Source organism: Rhineura floridana, chromosome 4 (genome assembly GCF_030035675.1).
Source record: "Rhineura floridana isolate rRhiFlo1 chromosome 4, rRhiFlo1.hap2, whole genome shotgun sequence".
NCBI classification, from domain to species: domain Eukaryota; kingdom Metazoa; phylum Chordata; class Lepidosauria; order Squamata; family Rhineuridae; genus Rhineura; species Rhineura floridana.
The window spans coordinates 90339299-90355004 of NC_084483.1; the positions used below are offsets into that span (position 1 = coordinate 90339299).

Here is a 15706-nt window from a genome sequence, read left to right on the forward strand (position 1 = left end):
TTTATTATTGTTGGTCTTAATGTTTTTAGTAATATGTTCCTTGAATTCTTTTTCTTGCATTGTCTGCCTGCAATTATTTTGCCAACATTTATGTTCCTTTTTGATCTCCTAATTTAGGTAAGATTTCCATTTTATTAAAGAAACCTTTTTACCTCTAATAGCTTCTTTGAGATTGCTTATTAACCATACTAGTATTCTCTTGGCCCCGGTGGTACCTTTCCTGATCTGCAGCATACATTCTAGCTAAACTTCTGTTATTGCAGACAACAGCACTCTACTCACATGTCTATTTTGGTTTTAGGATTCCCGATACTTATCTTTACTATTTAGCACTTGACTAAAACTATGATACTCTGAAAACCAGCATTATGATTGTTATGGATTACCTAGTTTCCTAATGGCTGATTCACATTTATATGAATATCACTTGATCAGCACTTCAACTCTCAGCTGAACTTGTGAACTGCCTCCTTTGAAAAGCATGGTGCTTGAAATAATGTGACATCACAGAATATCACTGAACAGTCATCAAAAAAGAAAAGAAAAAGGCAGTTGCACATATAGCAATTTTAATCCATTCCATTTTAAATACCACAATAAATTTAATTTTCACAATAAATTAAATAGCCATATTCAGTTTACAAAATAGAATTACTTAGTGTGAAACCAGTATTTACAAACAATATACATTATGTACAGCAGGTTTCTCTTTGCTAACATACAAGCACAGAAGGAAAAAAATGACTTCCTTTTCGACACATGATTAACATGCTACAAGTGCCAAGATGATCCATACAATAAAAACAATAGTGCAAACTCACCACAGGAACTTTGAAACAATGTTGACTGCATGAGATAATTTCTTTTCAAACAACAGGAAAAGAGTTCCAATAGAACTCAGCATTACAGGGGGTATATTTACACTGCAAACTTGTATTGGTTTTTATACCAGTTTAATTAGCATGGTTTCCCTGAAAAAACATTCTGGAAATTGAAATCAGACAAGAATTCTCTGTTATAGATCCCCTGCCTCTGGTCAAAGAAGTATAGTTCCTCAGGGAGAGTGACTGTTAAACCAATATAAGTCTGAAGCATAGATTTACACCTTTAAAGGGTCAATATTCTTTTACCAATATGTATCCATAACATGTCCATCTTAGACTTTCCAATGCATTTTTTTTTTTGCAATGAGTTCTAGAGCAACACTTTGTCTTCTCTCTAGATATGTTTGGCATTAAATTTTATGGAGCAAATAGAGTACTGATCCTCTGAACTGAATAGCTGAGTTAATGTCTTAAATGACATCTTCTCATTTAATTGTATAGCATAAAATGATGCAGTTATGCAGAGAGTAAATTTTATATGATTCACTCCTCTGTAGAAAAATTGATCCCATCTTATATTTGGTCACACACTGCATATATACAAGTATGCATGAAAAAGGGTTACTTTGATAGCTGTGTATACGAAAAGTGCATATTTTTACTCTAACAGAGACATGGTTGCATATCTCCAGGTGCAACACACAGTGTTGTACGAAATTTACTTTAGGGCCAGTTAAATGTCCTCCCTGTGATCTGGTAAAATTTCTGATTAAAAGGGTGAAAGAACTTGCGCAATTTGGTAATGACAGAGGAGTCCACCTCCGGATGGATGCGTCCTTTGCTTCCTGCCAGGCACTTGTTAAAGACAATGTTAAATCGCAAGCAGTAAAACCCTCTGGTGGCATTGAAATATAAATTATATTGACTTATCCTTGGAGGAAGATTTAAAAACTTCTCTACCAGCTGGAGTTCTGGCAGTGGTTCTGTAATGAGACGATCGCCATCGACAATATGGAACTGCTCTATGGGAAAGTATTTTAACCACCTCTCCAGATGTTTTGTGTAGATGCTTGTTCTTACCGCCTTGTATTTAGTGTTCACCTCACAAGTATTAGGATCAATAGCCAGCTTCTCAAATTTGTAGTAGGTTTTATTTTTCCTTTCTTTTCCCTCCAGCACCTGAGTGTAATCAGAAATAGCTCTTGTTGTGGGTTCCCTGACAATGATCAGTAATTTGATGGATGAGTTCATTTTATATATCCTTTCAGGTACCTCCTCTGTGATAAAGTATGCAGGACTTTTCTCAATTGTTATTTGATGAGGATAAGAAAATGGCATTTTTTTCCTGTACCACTCAATGCCCTTGGCATAGTTCTCATCGTTATCAAAGAAGTGGATTTCTTGAGAAGCTTTTACTACTGCTGGGTGGAGATTCAGCATTTCCAGCAGTGCCCGAGTTCCACCCTTCCTCACCCCAATTATTATGGCCTTGGGAATCTGTTGGACCAAACTGTGAAGTCGAATTTGCTCCTTGCTGGCATTGCCTTTCCGGAACTCATGCAACAACCCACGTTTAAACTGTAGAGCTCGGAGAGGAATTTCGTCTTGGCCATGGAGTCCAAATCGACCATCGATAGGGCATATGGGCTGCAGTCTGCAATTCAAAAAAGGGGAGAAATATGAGTTTACATTATTAACAGTGCAATCATACATATCTACTTAGAAGTTAATGTTGCTTACTCTCATCTTTGCAACTGAAATGATTCACAATAGCCCTATTAAATTGTCACGATGTGGGCAATTATTATCATGGTAAGAGTTGAATTGACAGTAAAAGAGATGGCAGTAGAATCAATGTCTCCTTGCCTATGAACTAGCACAGAAAACACTGTGCCATTGCTAATCCACTCCAGGAAGCCTCACACTGATCCACTTGCTGTGTTTCCAGTGAAGCATATATTTGCCACTGCTTGAATACGTGGGTGTTCCCAGAAGGTTGTCTATTGTGGGATCAATGCTCCTTCTGTCAGTCCATATTTTTTTCTTCTTTAATCCAGATTAAACTCTTCCATGGAAAATATGATAATTTAGAAAACCCTGTTGCCAATGATGACATCTGAATAACTTGTTTGCAGCATTACGCCACCATCTGGAAGCACCCTCAGTCAGAAGCTGCACTCAATCATAGCTTTCTGGTATGTGGGTCTGCATGATTGGGTGTCCTCACGATACACATAAAACTGCATGTTTGAGATACACACACGCACACACAATGTTTACATTGGAATCCAGTTATCTTGCTACACAAATGGTAGCCACTTCTGACTGAACAAGGCTGCATTGCTGATTCCCCTTTTCCCCCTCTGCACATTGTCTGGAATCTTAAATGAATAAGATCAATTGAAATTAACTCCTAAGGGAATCAGTGCTAAAGGACTTCAGAATGTGCAGCAACTGTTGTGTCCTTGTGAATCAGAACAGCTGTTTAGACTAGACCAACCCTATCTGGTGGGATAATCCTTCTTTGCATGAAATATGTGAATGGAGACTTTGGTGTAGTAGGAAGTATTTCATCAGAAGCAACTGCAGCCTGTGATTGCTGCATGTTAGGAACCAGTAGCCCCAGATGGGGAGCCACAGAACGGTGACTTAGAAACATCTCCCTGAACAGTGAAATACTCTACCTCCTAGGCGGGAGGGATGATCAAAGGCTTCCTGTCTGGGCCAAAACTATAACTGAGCAGCAACAGTTTTCCAGGCTTTGGTATATTTTGGGTTTGACTTCTTGACTCTTTCTTGACTCTGACTCTGTAGCACAACTTCTGGCTCTGGGTCTTCTGACTGTTGCCTACTGCTAAACTCTGACACTGCAGGAGTGATCACAGGAATTAACAGAGATGGACTAGCTCTAGGAGATGGGGAAAGAGAAGCAGCAACTATGAGTGTTAGTTTTCATACACTTAGAATGATGTGACTGGAAGCAAGATCAAGGGGTCTATTGAGACAGCCAGACTGATATCATCAGAACAGGATTCACTAGTGAATAAAACCTATTACAGCTTGATAAAAAAGGAGAGACAGGAATAAACCCTCCTCGCTATTAGCAATAATTATGTATGGATCCTATAGAATTCACTACTGCAGGAGTTCAAGGAGTCAAGTACTGTGTCTGGATAATTTTATGACCATTAATAACATTTGTAGATGTGCAAGCTTAGATTGGTGAAAAGGTTAATTAAATTTCATGCCTCAGAGCACAGGACAAATTCTTGCAGGAGTCAAGAAGGAATTTTCATACTATACATGAAACTGCATAATTAGCTATGACCATTTTGCTTTTTTTTTTTTTAAGGTAAGAGGCTTTGCTGGTGTGATAATGCTAACTTAGGCATAAGATCCTTCCTTTCTCAGTATATGTAGGACTCCCTTTTCAAAAGTGAAACTGGAGAACTGAACTGTGAGAGGTGGAAGGATATCCATCCATTGCTTCCTCAAAGGAATGCTGCATAAGATTAATCAACAGGAGAATCTTCTTGGTGTTATTTAGGTCTACATTTGTCCTCATAAACTTAGTTTGTTCATCCAGCCCTGAGAAAGCATTGAACATATACAGCAAAGCATATCATAATTATATTAACAAAGTTGGCAATTCATCTGGAAAACACACTTGGTAATGTCTTGTTCACACAATATATTTTTATCCATGAAAGCATAGCTGTGTGTGGCCCCCAACTGATTACTCTTGAACTAGCTGTGGTCAGCATTTCTCTTGTTCTTATTTATCTTGACTCAAGGTCACCAAATAGAGTAAAGCATAGCCCGTCACCATCAGGAAAATGTTTACATGGTCAAATATACAGTATATGACCTAATCATTGTGTGGTACAGTCTCCAACAATCCAATGAGTCTAGCAGCACTTTTTCCTGCAAGAGTGACAACAGGAATTATTGTTGACTGATTCTGTGATTGCCTGACTCACTTCTTTTTCTACATACAGACAGTGTGTCTTCCATGGCCAGCATTTTTGGAAGCAAATAGCAGCCAATGGAGGGGAGGGGACTTCAGCAGGAAGTCATCAGGAGGAATAAAGGGTTAAACCCATCCTCCCTGCATTCCATAGTTCCAGTCTGGAGCAAGGCCCCATGAAGCTGCTTTTTCTGGAAAAATAATGTGCCCAATGTTAAGAAAACCCTTTTTTTTTTAGTTTGATCTCAGAGTTATAAACTCTTAGAATTGGTGAAATGCCTAAATTTCCTAAGGTTTCTTTATTATTTCTGGAAAGCTTTTCTAATCTGAATCCTCCCAGTAAAGCCTAAAATGTCTGTAATATAACTAGTATCAACCCTTGTTTCTTTGCAGCACGGACTTTGCTTGGTAAAATACCATGCTAGCTATGCAACACATCTTTGCTTTTTTTGCTCTCTTTACCTTTGTCTGAAGCAGAGTTCTGTATAACTCAAACTGTTGCTTCCAGTAGTATGTTTAATGACTAGTTGGAATTGTCAGTGAAACCAGCACAGTAATGACAGATTAGGCTAGTCCCTAACTTAGCTGCTCTTTGTTAGCACTGTACTGCTGTACTCCTCTGAGGTGATTCTCCAGATCCTTTCTTTGAAGGAAGCTTGGAGGAGGATGATAAGGGAGAGGACCTTTTCAGTTGTGGCACCCTGTCTGTGGAATGCTCCCCTAGTGAGGTCTGCCTGGTGCCTTCACTGCCATCTTTTTGATGCCAGATAAAAACTTACCTCCCCCCCCCTTCACCAGCTTTTGATGTACTATGATGATGATGTTTTTGCTATTAGTGTGTGGCTAAAGCTTCCTATGGCTATCTGAAGGCACATAATACAATGAACTTGCTGAAGATAGCAAGCAGGTCTGATTCACAGAATCATAGAATAGTAGATTTGGAAGGGGCCTACAAAGCCATTGCATCCAATCCCCTGCTCAATGCAGGATTATTATCAGTGCTTGGATACAAGACCACCTAGGATGGTCCACCTCAACCCTATGGATGCCTGAATTACATGATGGAAGAAAAGGAGAGTATCAATGTAATAAAAACCCATGTGAAACCTGTGCCCTATGCAAAGGCCCAATTGAATGACTTTTCCTCCTCAAAAGGGAGAGAGGTTGTGTCCACTGCACATCAGTGCAATTTGGTGTGAGCACAGACTGCCCCAGTAACTTGCAATGTTGTCAGTATGGTGGAGTGGAAAGGGTCACGCTTACTCCTTTATCATGCAAGAATGGCCCTAGCCTTGCATCCTATTATGAAGTGGGGTGCATTCAGCTGTGATGGAAAGGAGGAGCTGTCCACAGCACTTTTCCCTTTTGAATAACCATTGAAGTGTTTTTCAAAATAGATCTGCAGCATCATGGATAATCTTAATTCCCTATTTGCCCACTCATTCATTTCTGACATGGAGCTGCATAAATAAATCTTAGTCCCTTACCCCATGTTACCCTCCCTTAGAATTTTTTTAGCTTATTATCTGAAGCACCCAGATTTATCATAATTTGAAACAAAATGTAGTAGTTGTGTTCCATCAGCTTGCAATATATGGAATCAGAATGAAACATTTCCTTGAGTCAAAGCCAGTAATTGATAGAAATGTTACATCAGCAGTAGTTTCTGTTTATATAAGTATGTTCTTGTCCCAAATGAACAAAACAGGCCCTAGTTTTATTCCAACATCTGTCCTGTTGCTTGAGGAAATCTTTCTCAGGCAGATCCTGTTCACCCATTGTCTCCAACTCTAACACACATGCACGCACGCACGCACGCACATGCACACATACACAAATAATCATGGCTAATTAACATAGTTAAAATTCCTCCATCCCTGCAGCAATCTTTCAAGTGCAATAGGATTCCAAGCTTGACAAGCTAACTCTGCAGGCTCCTGCATAATGTTAACTACCACAGTAGCACATTAATTGCCCACTCATAAATTTCAGAAATGGAGATGCATAAATACATCATAACTGTTTGCCAAGACTCGAGGTCAACCCGCAGATGCATACATACAAAAATGAGCTGCTGTAATGACATTTTTACTGTATGCCGCTTTAGTTTCCTTCCGAAAACAACTGCCAATGCCCATGGAATACAAATTGAGTGACAGGAATGCAATGGCTTAGGGAAGCTGAAATGTTCAGTTTACCCATGTCCTCCCCATCCTTAAAAAGAAAGGAAATAACAGTGAAGATCAATACCACAGCAGATTGTATTTCTGGATCGTAGTAGTAAGACAAAGAGCTGGAAACCTGTTCAATTCTATCAAAAGTCTAAGAGGAAGATGTGGGGGAAAGCCTTACCTAAAACCATTTAGAATTATGAATGTTACACGTACATGCTGATTTAAGGACTTACCTATCCAAGCTCCCAACTCTGGCAACTAGATATAGGAGACTTCCAACAGCAAGGCTGCCTAGCACAAGGAGCTTCTGTCTCAGCAACGCCTGCTGTTTGAATAGCATGGCCCTCCATCAATCTTCAGGACTTCTTCAGTCTGCAGGGAACAGAATACATAAACCACTCATGAGCAAGTGACAATATATAGGCCAATGTTTATTAACAAGTAGTCAAATTCCTACAAGGGGTTAACCCTCACCTGCATCTACTAAGCCTACCCCGCATCTCACGCATAGGAAAAACAGACAATGTGTTTATGTAGTGTCAGTTTGGGCAGTGCCTTCAGATTCCAGGTTTACCAATTCCAGGGGGTGCTTGGGTCTCAGAGTCCTTGACCAGGTTAGCAGGATGAAGACAGCAGTGGCTGCAATGTAACCATGTCAGTTTCACCTGACTACTGTTGGACATAGATAGGTCTGAAAAGGATTCAATATTTTTTTCTTTTTCAGCGAAATCATTTTATGGCAGAGTTTTCTGACTTCCATGTGTCAAAGGGCTTGAAAGGGACCTGCTTCCATATGCTCATGCCCCTGCTCTTTTCCCTTTGGCTGTCGCTTCTATGGGGGTAAATCAGATATTATGTTGGCATAATTTATTTGGGCATGTAGGTCATGCCACTTACTGTGATGTGCGGTGATTTAAAATAGAGCATGAACTGGCAGGAGGAGCTGCTGAACCACCTGTGCTTTCCCTGAAACCACTTTACCCTGGCCTCTTTTTCTTCCACTGAGGATTATTTCCCATTTCAAAACCCCAGTGGAAACCCTCTGAGAAGAAGGCTGGGAGAAACGGGTTTTGTGTGTGTGTGGGAAGGGATTATTGTTGTTGTTATGACATAATAACATAATAATAAAATAATGCTTCACTTTTAATCCCCAACCCACACTTAGATACTATTTCAGCTGCGACCCAATGATAAACAATAGATCACCCATTGTTAGATGGATGGAAAGAACAAATAGGTAGGTTGCAAACTAAAAAAACCCCAAGAGTTCATTTCAGAAAAGCGATATGGAATAAAATGGAAGAGGCTATCAAACGGTTGGCTCTTCAGATGACCTTGCCTTTGAGTAAAGACTTCACCTGGCATGGGAATGAGATCGTACATCCCCATGCCTCCCGCCAGGCATTCCTGTCCCATTTCTGGGCTTGCTCATGGGGGTAATTTTTCCGTTGGTCTAATGTTTAGGCCACTCAGTATGAGGCATGTATGCGGGAAACAAGTGTGTGGTTTAGACTTTTATGCAAAGGTCTTTTGCAAACATTACTATCGAGCATATATGTCTGCTGGGCCCAGAAGTGGGGTAGACATGACTGATGAGCAAGACAAGGAGACCTTGTATCAGCTCTTCACAGTGTGCAGCCTCTACTTGAAGAGAGGATTGCCTGAATAGGCCTGAGGAAAATTACATTACAGGATGGGTCACCAATCATCCTGAAGAACCTAAATGGATATCCATTACATTTCAGGTATTTGGGTTACTGCCAGTTCTGAATCCTTGTTTCTAATGAACATATATATATCAACTATAAGCAGAATAGTTAATCCAAATATGGTTTTTGTCTTTTAATCTACAGAGCCAGATCACATTTTCTAGCTTTACTCGGGTCTAAAACACTCTGGGCTTTTGTTTTATTTTACAATAAAGTTTAAGGCCCTGTCTTGAGAGCTGCAGCTTTTTTTTTTTTTCAACAACTAAGTAGAGATAAAAATCTGACTGAGAAAGATTTTAAGGGATTTTCACAAAGCTGTACAATATGCCTTAGACAATGCTAGGATTTGAACTTTGTTCTGAAGAGTTCTTCTAGATCTCAGCATTAACCACACAATTATCCTTTTTTTAAAAAAAATATCTCTTGCTATCATTTTTTTTAAAAAATCATTTGCATTTCCCCCCCTAAAAGTAGTAGGGAAAAAAGAATTTGAGATTTTAAGTAGTAAAGATATTCCATTGATATAGAGTTCAAGATCATAACTGGCACTAAGAGTATCACAAAAAAGAAAATATGACAGCTGGATATGTGTGTGCTGTTATAATGCTAATTATTTTAATTAAATTCTTTAATTAAGAAAAGGGTCATTACAGTGGTGGTAAGCATATGCTTACAAGTTCTTAGTTTGTAATGTAATTCACTAATAGGCAAAAAACCTTGTGGTTTAAGAATGTACCTATAGCCCACAGATATTTCTATCAAACTTTAAAAAGCAGGGAAATTGAGCAGCTATAGTGAATGCACCAGGGGAGCAGGAGACCTGACCTCCTCTCTGAGATATTGGACTGCCCTACAAATTTGTCAAAATGCAAACACAATTTGGGTTGGTCTTTCACAGTCCAATCCACTTCCTGTGTAGCTTGGAAGAATTTGGTAACATTTGCGTGCTGTAGAATAAAAGGTGGGGTGTATTGCCATGAAAACGTAGAGGGTTGTTAAGCAAGTGTTTCTGAGTTCAGGACTATACATTTTGTAAGGTTTTGTTTTGAAATGAACTTATGGGAAGCATCATAATGGCATGGGGGTTATTTTCAATTTAATACTGCGGAATGCGAAAAATCTATGCTGATTATAGTATACAGCCACTCTTGTGACTGTATAATACTGTTGTGATGTGAACATAGGGTTGCCATATTGCCCGGTTAGCCGGGTTTTACCCGGATTCTTTGCATGCCACCCGGCGCCCGGCTAGCCCCTTAGGTGGCCCGGATTCTCACCTTTAATTAAAAAAAAAATTAAGTTTCTAGGTGGTCCGGTTCTGGAGATATACAGAAAAACGTCAGCCACCCCCCCACACTGTTAAATCTTTCTTTAAACAGTACTGTATACAGTACTATAGCACTTCATAGCTTTAACCCCGCCTGTTCAGCATTGCAGCCAATCAGAGAAGCCAGGATTGTGTTTCTGTTTCATTGACCTGAGGCAGTGTCTAGCAAACAAAATGGTGGTTCCCCCCCTCCCGTTTATCTGAAAATCTCATAAATTGGGTAAGTATATACATTTCAGTTTCTTCTCCTCTCGTGTGCAGGAGTCAGATCTTGGGCAGTGTTTTGAAAACCTTCCCAATACTTGCTTTTTGTAAAAGCAATGCTAATCCCATATGTTGCTTATCACTTGAGGTTGCATTTCTGTCCCTGTTTGAGTAAGCCCCACTGAATACACTGGGACTTGCTTCTGAATAAATAAACCTAGGATTGCACTATAAATATCTTTACAGTTTGTGTAAATAATAAATATATTTGATAGTCATGCTTATATAAATATTTCTTCATTTATCATATTTTTGGTTTTTGGTTAGGAATCCTGACTGGTTGTGAGATGCTTAGTTTTCTGCCTTACTCATAGGAATCTCGTGGTTGGTATGGTATTACATTTAGGAAAGTGATACTGCCTTTTGTGTTTTTTTTTCCTATTTGCATTTCACTTATCTTTAACCTCACTCCGTTACAGCCATAGAAGCAACAGCAGCATATGCAAGATAATTAACTCCCATTAATGATAAGAGCAAGAATTTATAATTATCATTTTAATTAAAACAAGAGGCTTATCAATACTTTGAAGAGGACCAGATATTTATTTTCTTTCTGAACCCTGGACTTGGTCTTTCATGATGCCTGGTGGGGGGGGGGAGCAGGAGAGTAGTCGATAAGACAGACATCCTGGCATTGGTAATCTAATTAGCAAGGTATGTGTGGGGTTGTTGCACACTTCCAGGCCCAGTTTCATTTTGAGTATGGAGGTGGAACCTGTGTAGATGTGGTTGATCAAAGGGAGAAGAAATTTTGAGTTAAGCAAAGCTCTGCTTTTATAAAACCTAAGAAACATACAGATACTTTGAATGTCTGAGTGCCTGCACTGTCATGAATCCCTACCGTCAAGGCACAGGGATCATGCGTCAGACCCAAACCCCACCCTTAGGGAAAATGGGACTGGAACCAAAAAATACCACTTCACCCTTGCCAAGGCTGTGTACGCTCACAACAACCCTGCAAGGTAGAAGGTAGGCTGCCACCACCCCTGTTACTGGTCCACTCAGAGCCAGGGGATCTCTGAGCCCAGAAAATAGGTAAAACCAAGATCCTATAAGGCAAGAGCCACAGTTACACTCCTTGCCAGGAACCTCTGGTTTAACACCTCAAATTAGAAGTAAGCTTTGAACTCCTTTTTCCCTCTTTGGTAGTTACGTGACTGAGAATGGCCAAGGTACTGAATCCAGAACCACCCCTTCTCTCAAGGAACACACCAGGTTAAATAGAAGTAGCTTTATTAAAAATATATAAGTGCACATAAAACATATAGCAGCAAGTAATCCTTTAAGACCATTCACCCAACAGGGGTTTAGGTACAAATAAGAGGATTCAAAGACACAACAAGAAAACAATAACCTTTCTAGTCTAATACTTACACATGAGGTAGATGGTTACAAAGGCTTCTCTCCTAAGAGAGATTGGCATCAGAACAAGAAGAATGGAACCCTGCGTAGTTGCCTCCCATAGGCAACTCTAGGGAACCAGGAACCCTTTAGGTCAACTTCAGGGAACAAAGGCTAAGGGTTTCCATCCCTATACTTAAGGAGAAGGATCCTAACGGTTCAAGATTAATTGACCAATCAGGAGTTGGCTGATGTAACCTTCTTCTAGGTGTTTCTCACTTTTTTGCGCCTTTCGGCCCCCCTCCCAACTGTGATTCAAACTGCACAGGCCAGGGATGACCTTGAGTGCCAGGCACTTGTTAATCAGCACAGATAACCAGGTGCAGCTTGTTGAGGCTTCTTCTAACCGTCTTCAGCTGGAAAGTGAAACTTAAAATATTACCTTGTCAGAGGCCTGTCTTTTCTAACTGTAAAATCTCCCAGAGTCCCTTGCTTGAGCCAAGATATTACTTATAAGATTTTTAATAACTCATGAACATATACCAGTTCATGACATGCACCAGTGGAATACTGGAGGAACTTGTAAAACTTGCTGCAACAGTATTTAGAACTGAGCATGTGGTGTGAAAGACTCCTTTTCCTAATGTTTTGGCTTCTTGTTTTTCTCCACCCACCACATCTTTGAAATATATCGTATATGGTTAACCATGCTGCTGCCCTGACTTACTTTATGTTTGTTACTATTTTGTGTTTTTATTATGTTTTTATATTGATTGTGTATTTTTATTGTTTTTATTATATTTGTAAGCTGTGCTGAGCTCTGTTTTTAACAGCAAAAGGGCAGGATATAAATTCTCTTAATCAATCAATAAATACTCCATAGCGTTGGAAACTAGAGTCTAGGCATTTAAGGCTGAAAATGTTGCTTTAAAAAAAAAGATTTCTCACATCTTTCCCCAGTTTTTGGTGGTAATTCCTAGGCACAAAAACAAAACAACTGGACAATCCAAATATTAATATGCAAATATTTGCATAATATGCAAATAATATGCATAATATGCAAATTAACCTATCCGGATTTGTGGAACTGGAATATGGCAACCCTATGTGAACACCAATAAAAATTTATGGCTTTGGGGGAGATGGGTTTGATTTGAGTTCTTAATGCTGCAATCCTATATACAATAAGGAAACAATCAAACCCAATATCTGCTGGGAATGCTGACATAAGTCCCCAACCCTGGCCAGCTATAGATACACTGGTGTAAGTCCCTCATCCCAGCTTAGCCAAAGGAAGGGTGCCAATGGAAGCCAGTGTAAGGCCCCAAAAAGGGGAGTTTTGGGGATGTGTGGAGAAGGGGCCGGGGGGAGGGGTTTATGCAACATCCAACTCCCATTCGGAGTACTCCTGCAGGTCCTGATGTGGGCCAAAGTTATGCCAAGAAAAAGGTTGGTCCAAGAAAATAATTCTAATGAAAGTCACTAGGAAGTGCTTACTCGCTGGTAGGGGTATTCATGAGAGCTAGCTTTTTCTTTTCCATTAACACACACAGGTCCTGGTTGAGTGGATGTTCTGCCGACCTGGCAGCTCCTGAACAGCAAATAGGTGCTGCGGAGTTCCCACCAGCTCCACCTCCTCTGGCTCCCCTTCTGCTGGCTTCCCCTGAGCTGGATTGTTCTGTTAGTTGGGAATAAGCCCTATTGAACTCAATAGGACTTACTTCTGAATAGACATGGATAGGATTGTGCTGTAAGGAGCTCAAAATCCAGCTTCATGTGAAAACATCTTCATGTGAAAAATAAGTGTCTCTTTTATAAATATGAGGTACTCAATGTTCAGTCATGAATACAGGCAGCCACAGACAACAGAAAAAAATGAAAAGACAATTTAGGGTTTATACATTTTCAAGGCTATATACAACTAAGCTGTACTCAGAGTAAACCCACTGAAATAAATGAATTTAAGTTAGTCATACCCATAAATTTCAATGAGTCTACTCTGAGCTTAGTTAGCATGGCTTAGTTAGATTCAACTAAGAGCCTTTACAACTTAACATGTAACATCTTGGAAAATGTGTATCTTTTAAGCGAGTATACAACCAAATATAAGAAGGGGACAAGATATAAAGTCAAACAAGAACATGCCAGCAAGTAAATAAGCAACTTATATCGGATCTTCTTCAATGTTTTAATTGGACATCTTGTGAGAGCCAGCAGCTAATGTAATGATTTACACATAAACCTTGCAAATAAGCTGCTTAAAAATGAATTATCTTCCTGCAACTCAATTGCTTTTAAGTTTTCATCAAAGTCATTCCAATATTTTTTAATTCTATGTCAGACAGCCCCTGTAAATTCCCAACAGAAATGTTCATACATGCATGGAAATTAGTGGAAGAAAAGCCGTTTGTAGAGCAATATGCCAAAGATATTAAAAAAACAAATATAGGAAAAAAGCACGTTTTAGTTCAGTGAAATTGTTTGCATGGCCATCTTTAACTTGAAAAGGTTTGGGTGGAGGTTTTTTTTTTCTTGACTTAGGTAAGTTTACTAGGACAAAGGCTGAGAGCCAGCTCTTGTGCTATCGGAGAGACATAGCTGTTCCTAAAAACTGCTTTCCCATGGTCCATACAGGCGCTGTAATATATATTATGGGTTTATCATATGGAAGACTTCTATCCCATGGGATGTTTTCACATTAATTCTGCAGACACTGGCATGGAAACACTCTATTAAATCACTCTGCTTCAAATGGCAAGCCTATAACTTACATTATGACACCTGGGTGGAGCCCCAACAATGGAGGAGGCAGGTTTTGGGGGCTTGTTTTGCAGCAAACATGTTTTTGCTATAATGTATGAACTAGCTCTGAGAACTGGATTTAACAAGAACAATTACTGTTAAATAATTGTCAAAAAGACAAAAGGAAGATCCATAGGCTCTGAACACCTGTGTAGTCCCCTTGAAGCTAATTACTGATATAACTGAAAATTTGCCTCCTCTGTTTCTTTTGTGTGTTGGTTCTTAGCAACTACTCTAGTGAACAAAGGTGTAAAATATTTTTAAAGTGGGAGTTATGTCTAAAAGGTAATACAGTCTAATAAGTTAGATATATAAAATAATAAATGTATGCTTCCTTCATTGTTTAATTCTTCAACTGTTAAAACAGGTTTGTTTTTTTATGCTATTTTGTCATATTCTATTGTGCCTTGTTTTAAAATAAAATGTCTCGAGAATCAGCTAAGGCTGTATATAAATAAAATGCTTAAATCATTATTAAATCAAGGAAAATCCTACATGAAGGAAGGCTAAGGGATAATATAAGTGTAACTAACTAGTATGTTTGAAAATGTAGTTTTTTCATGTATATAATACATGGATAATATATATGGATTATAATACTATGGAATGCTTTAAAAGAAATAGGGGTGCCGGACTTCCCGGAAGTGAGTGCCCAGCTGGTGGTTGTCTCTGAGAGATCTCTGCCTCAGAGGAAGCTTTTTTCAGTTTAAAAGCCAGCCAAGAGGAAACTTTGACTGGCTTAAATGTTCTCCAAGGTATAGGTGAACCGATCAGATTTTCCACAGGACTTCGTTGAGCTGTCGGCTGCTGGAATTGATCAGGAATTCCCTGAGATAAGAAGGCATACCGATCGGCTGAAGACGGAGTCAGGACTTCCAACAAGCTGTACTGAAAAAAAGCGAAGTGTTTTTTTTCTTCCTAAAAACGTTCTTAACCAGCGAGCCTACTTCTGTCTAAATCTTATCATTTGGCTTAAATTACTACAATAAAAGGGATTTGTTTACGAATCAGCAACTGAGAAATCTGGGTGAGTCATACTTTTTCTCTTTTAAATATAATTAAGGAAGAAAGAAAATGTAAACAATTTATATTTTTTTACGACAAAAAGCTGGCCTGAATTTGGAGTTTTAAAGATTAAAAACGGATGAGAGGTAATTATTATTTGATGGAAATATATTTTGGTCTATTTTTCTCCTTGGATTATTTCTTTTTGGACGAATCTGCTGTTCGTATATGTTACTAATCGCTTGGTGTTGTGAACCAGAATTGTTTTGCATTCCTGGACGTAGATAAGAACT

General features: G+C 39.1%; 1 protein-coding gene across 3 annotated transcripts in view; it reads right to left on the minus strand.

The window, feature by feature from the left end:
- Window positions 1-991: 991 nt before the first annotated feature.
- The window catches only part of HS3ST5 (heparan sulfate-glucosamine 3-sulfotransferase 5), a 344265-nt gene continuing 329550 nt past the window's right edge, over window positions 992-15706 (minus strand). For all 3 annotated transcript variants that reach the window (XM_061626292.1, XM_061626294.1, XM_061626293.1), the window contains exons 3-4: window positions 7199-7337; window positions 992-2478 (exon numbers count right to left, since the gene is read on the minus strand). In XM_061626292.1, the coding sequence (XP_061482276.1) occupies window positions 1548-2478; window positions 7199-7305 (1038 nt within the window). In that variant the 5' untranslated portion in view covers window positions 7306-7337 and the 3' untranslated portion in view covers window positions 992-1547. The remainder of the gene's footprint in view (window positions 2479-7198; window positions 7338-15706) is intronic.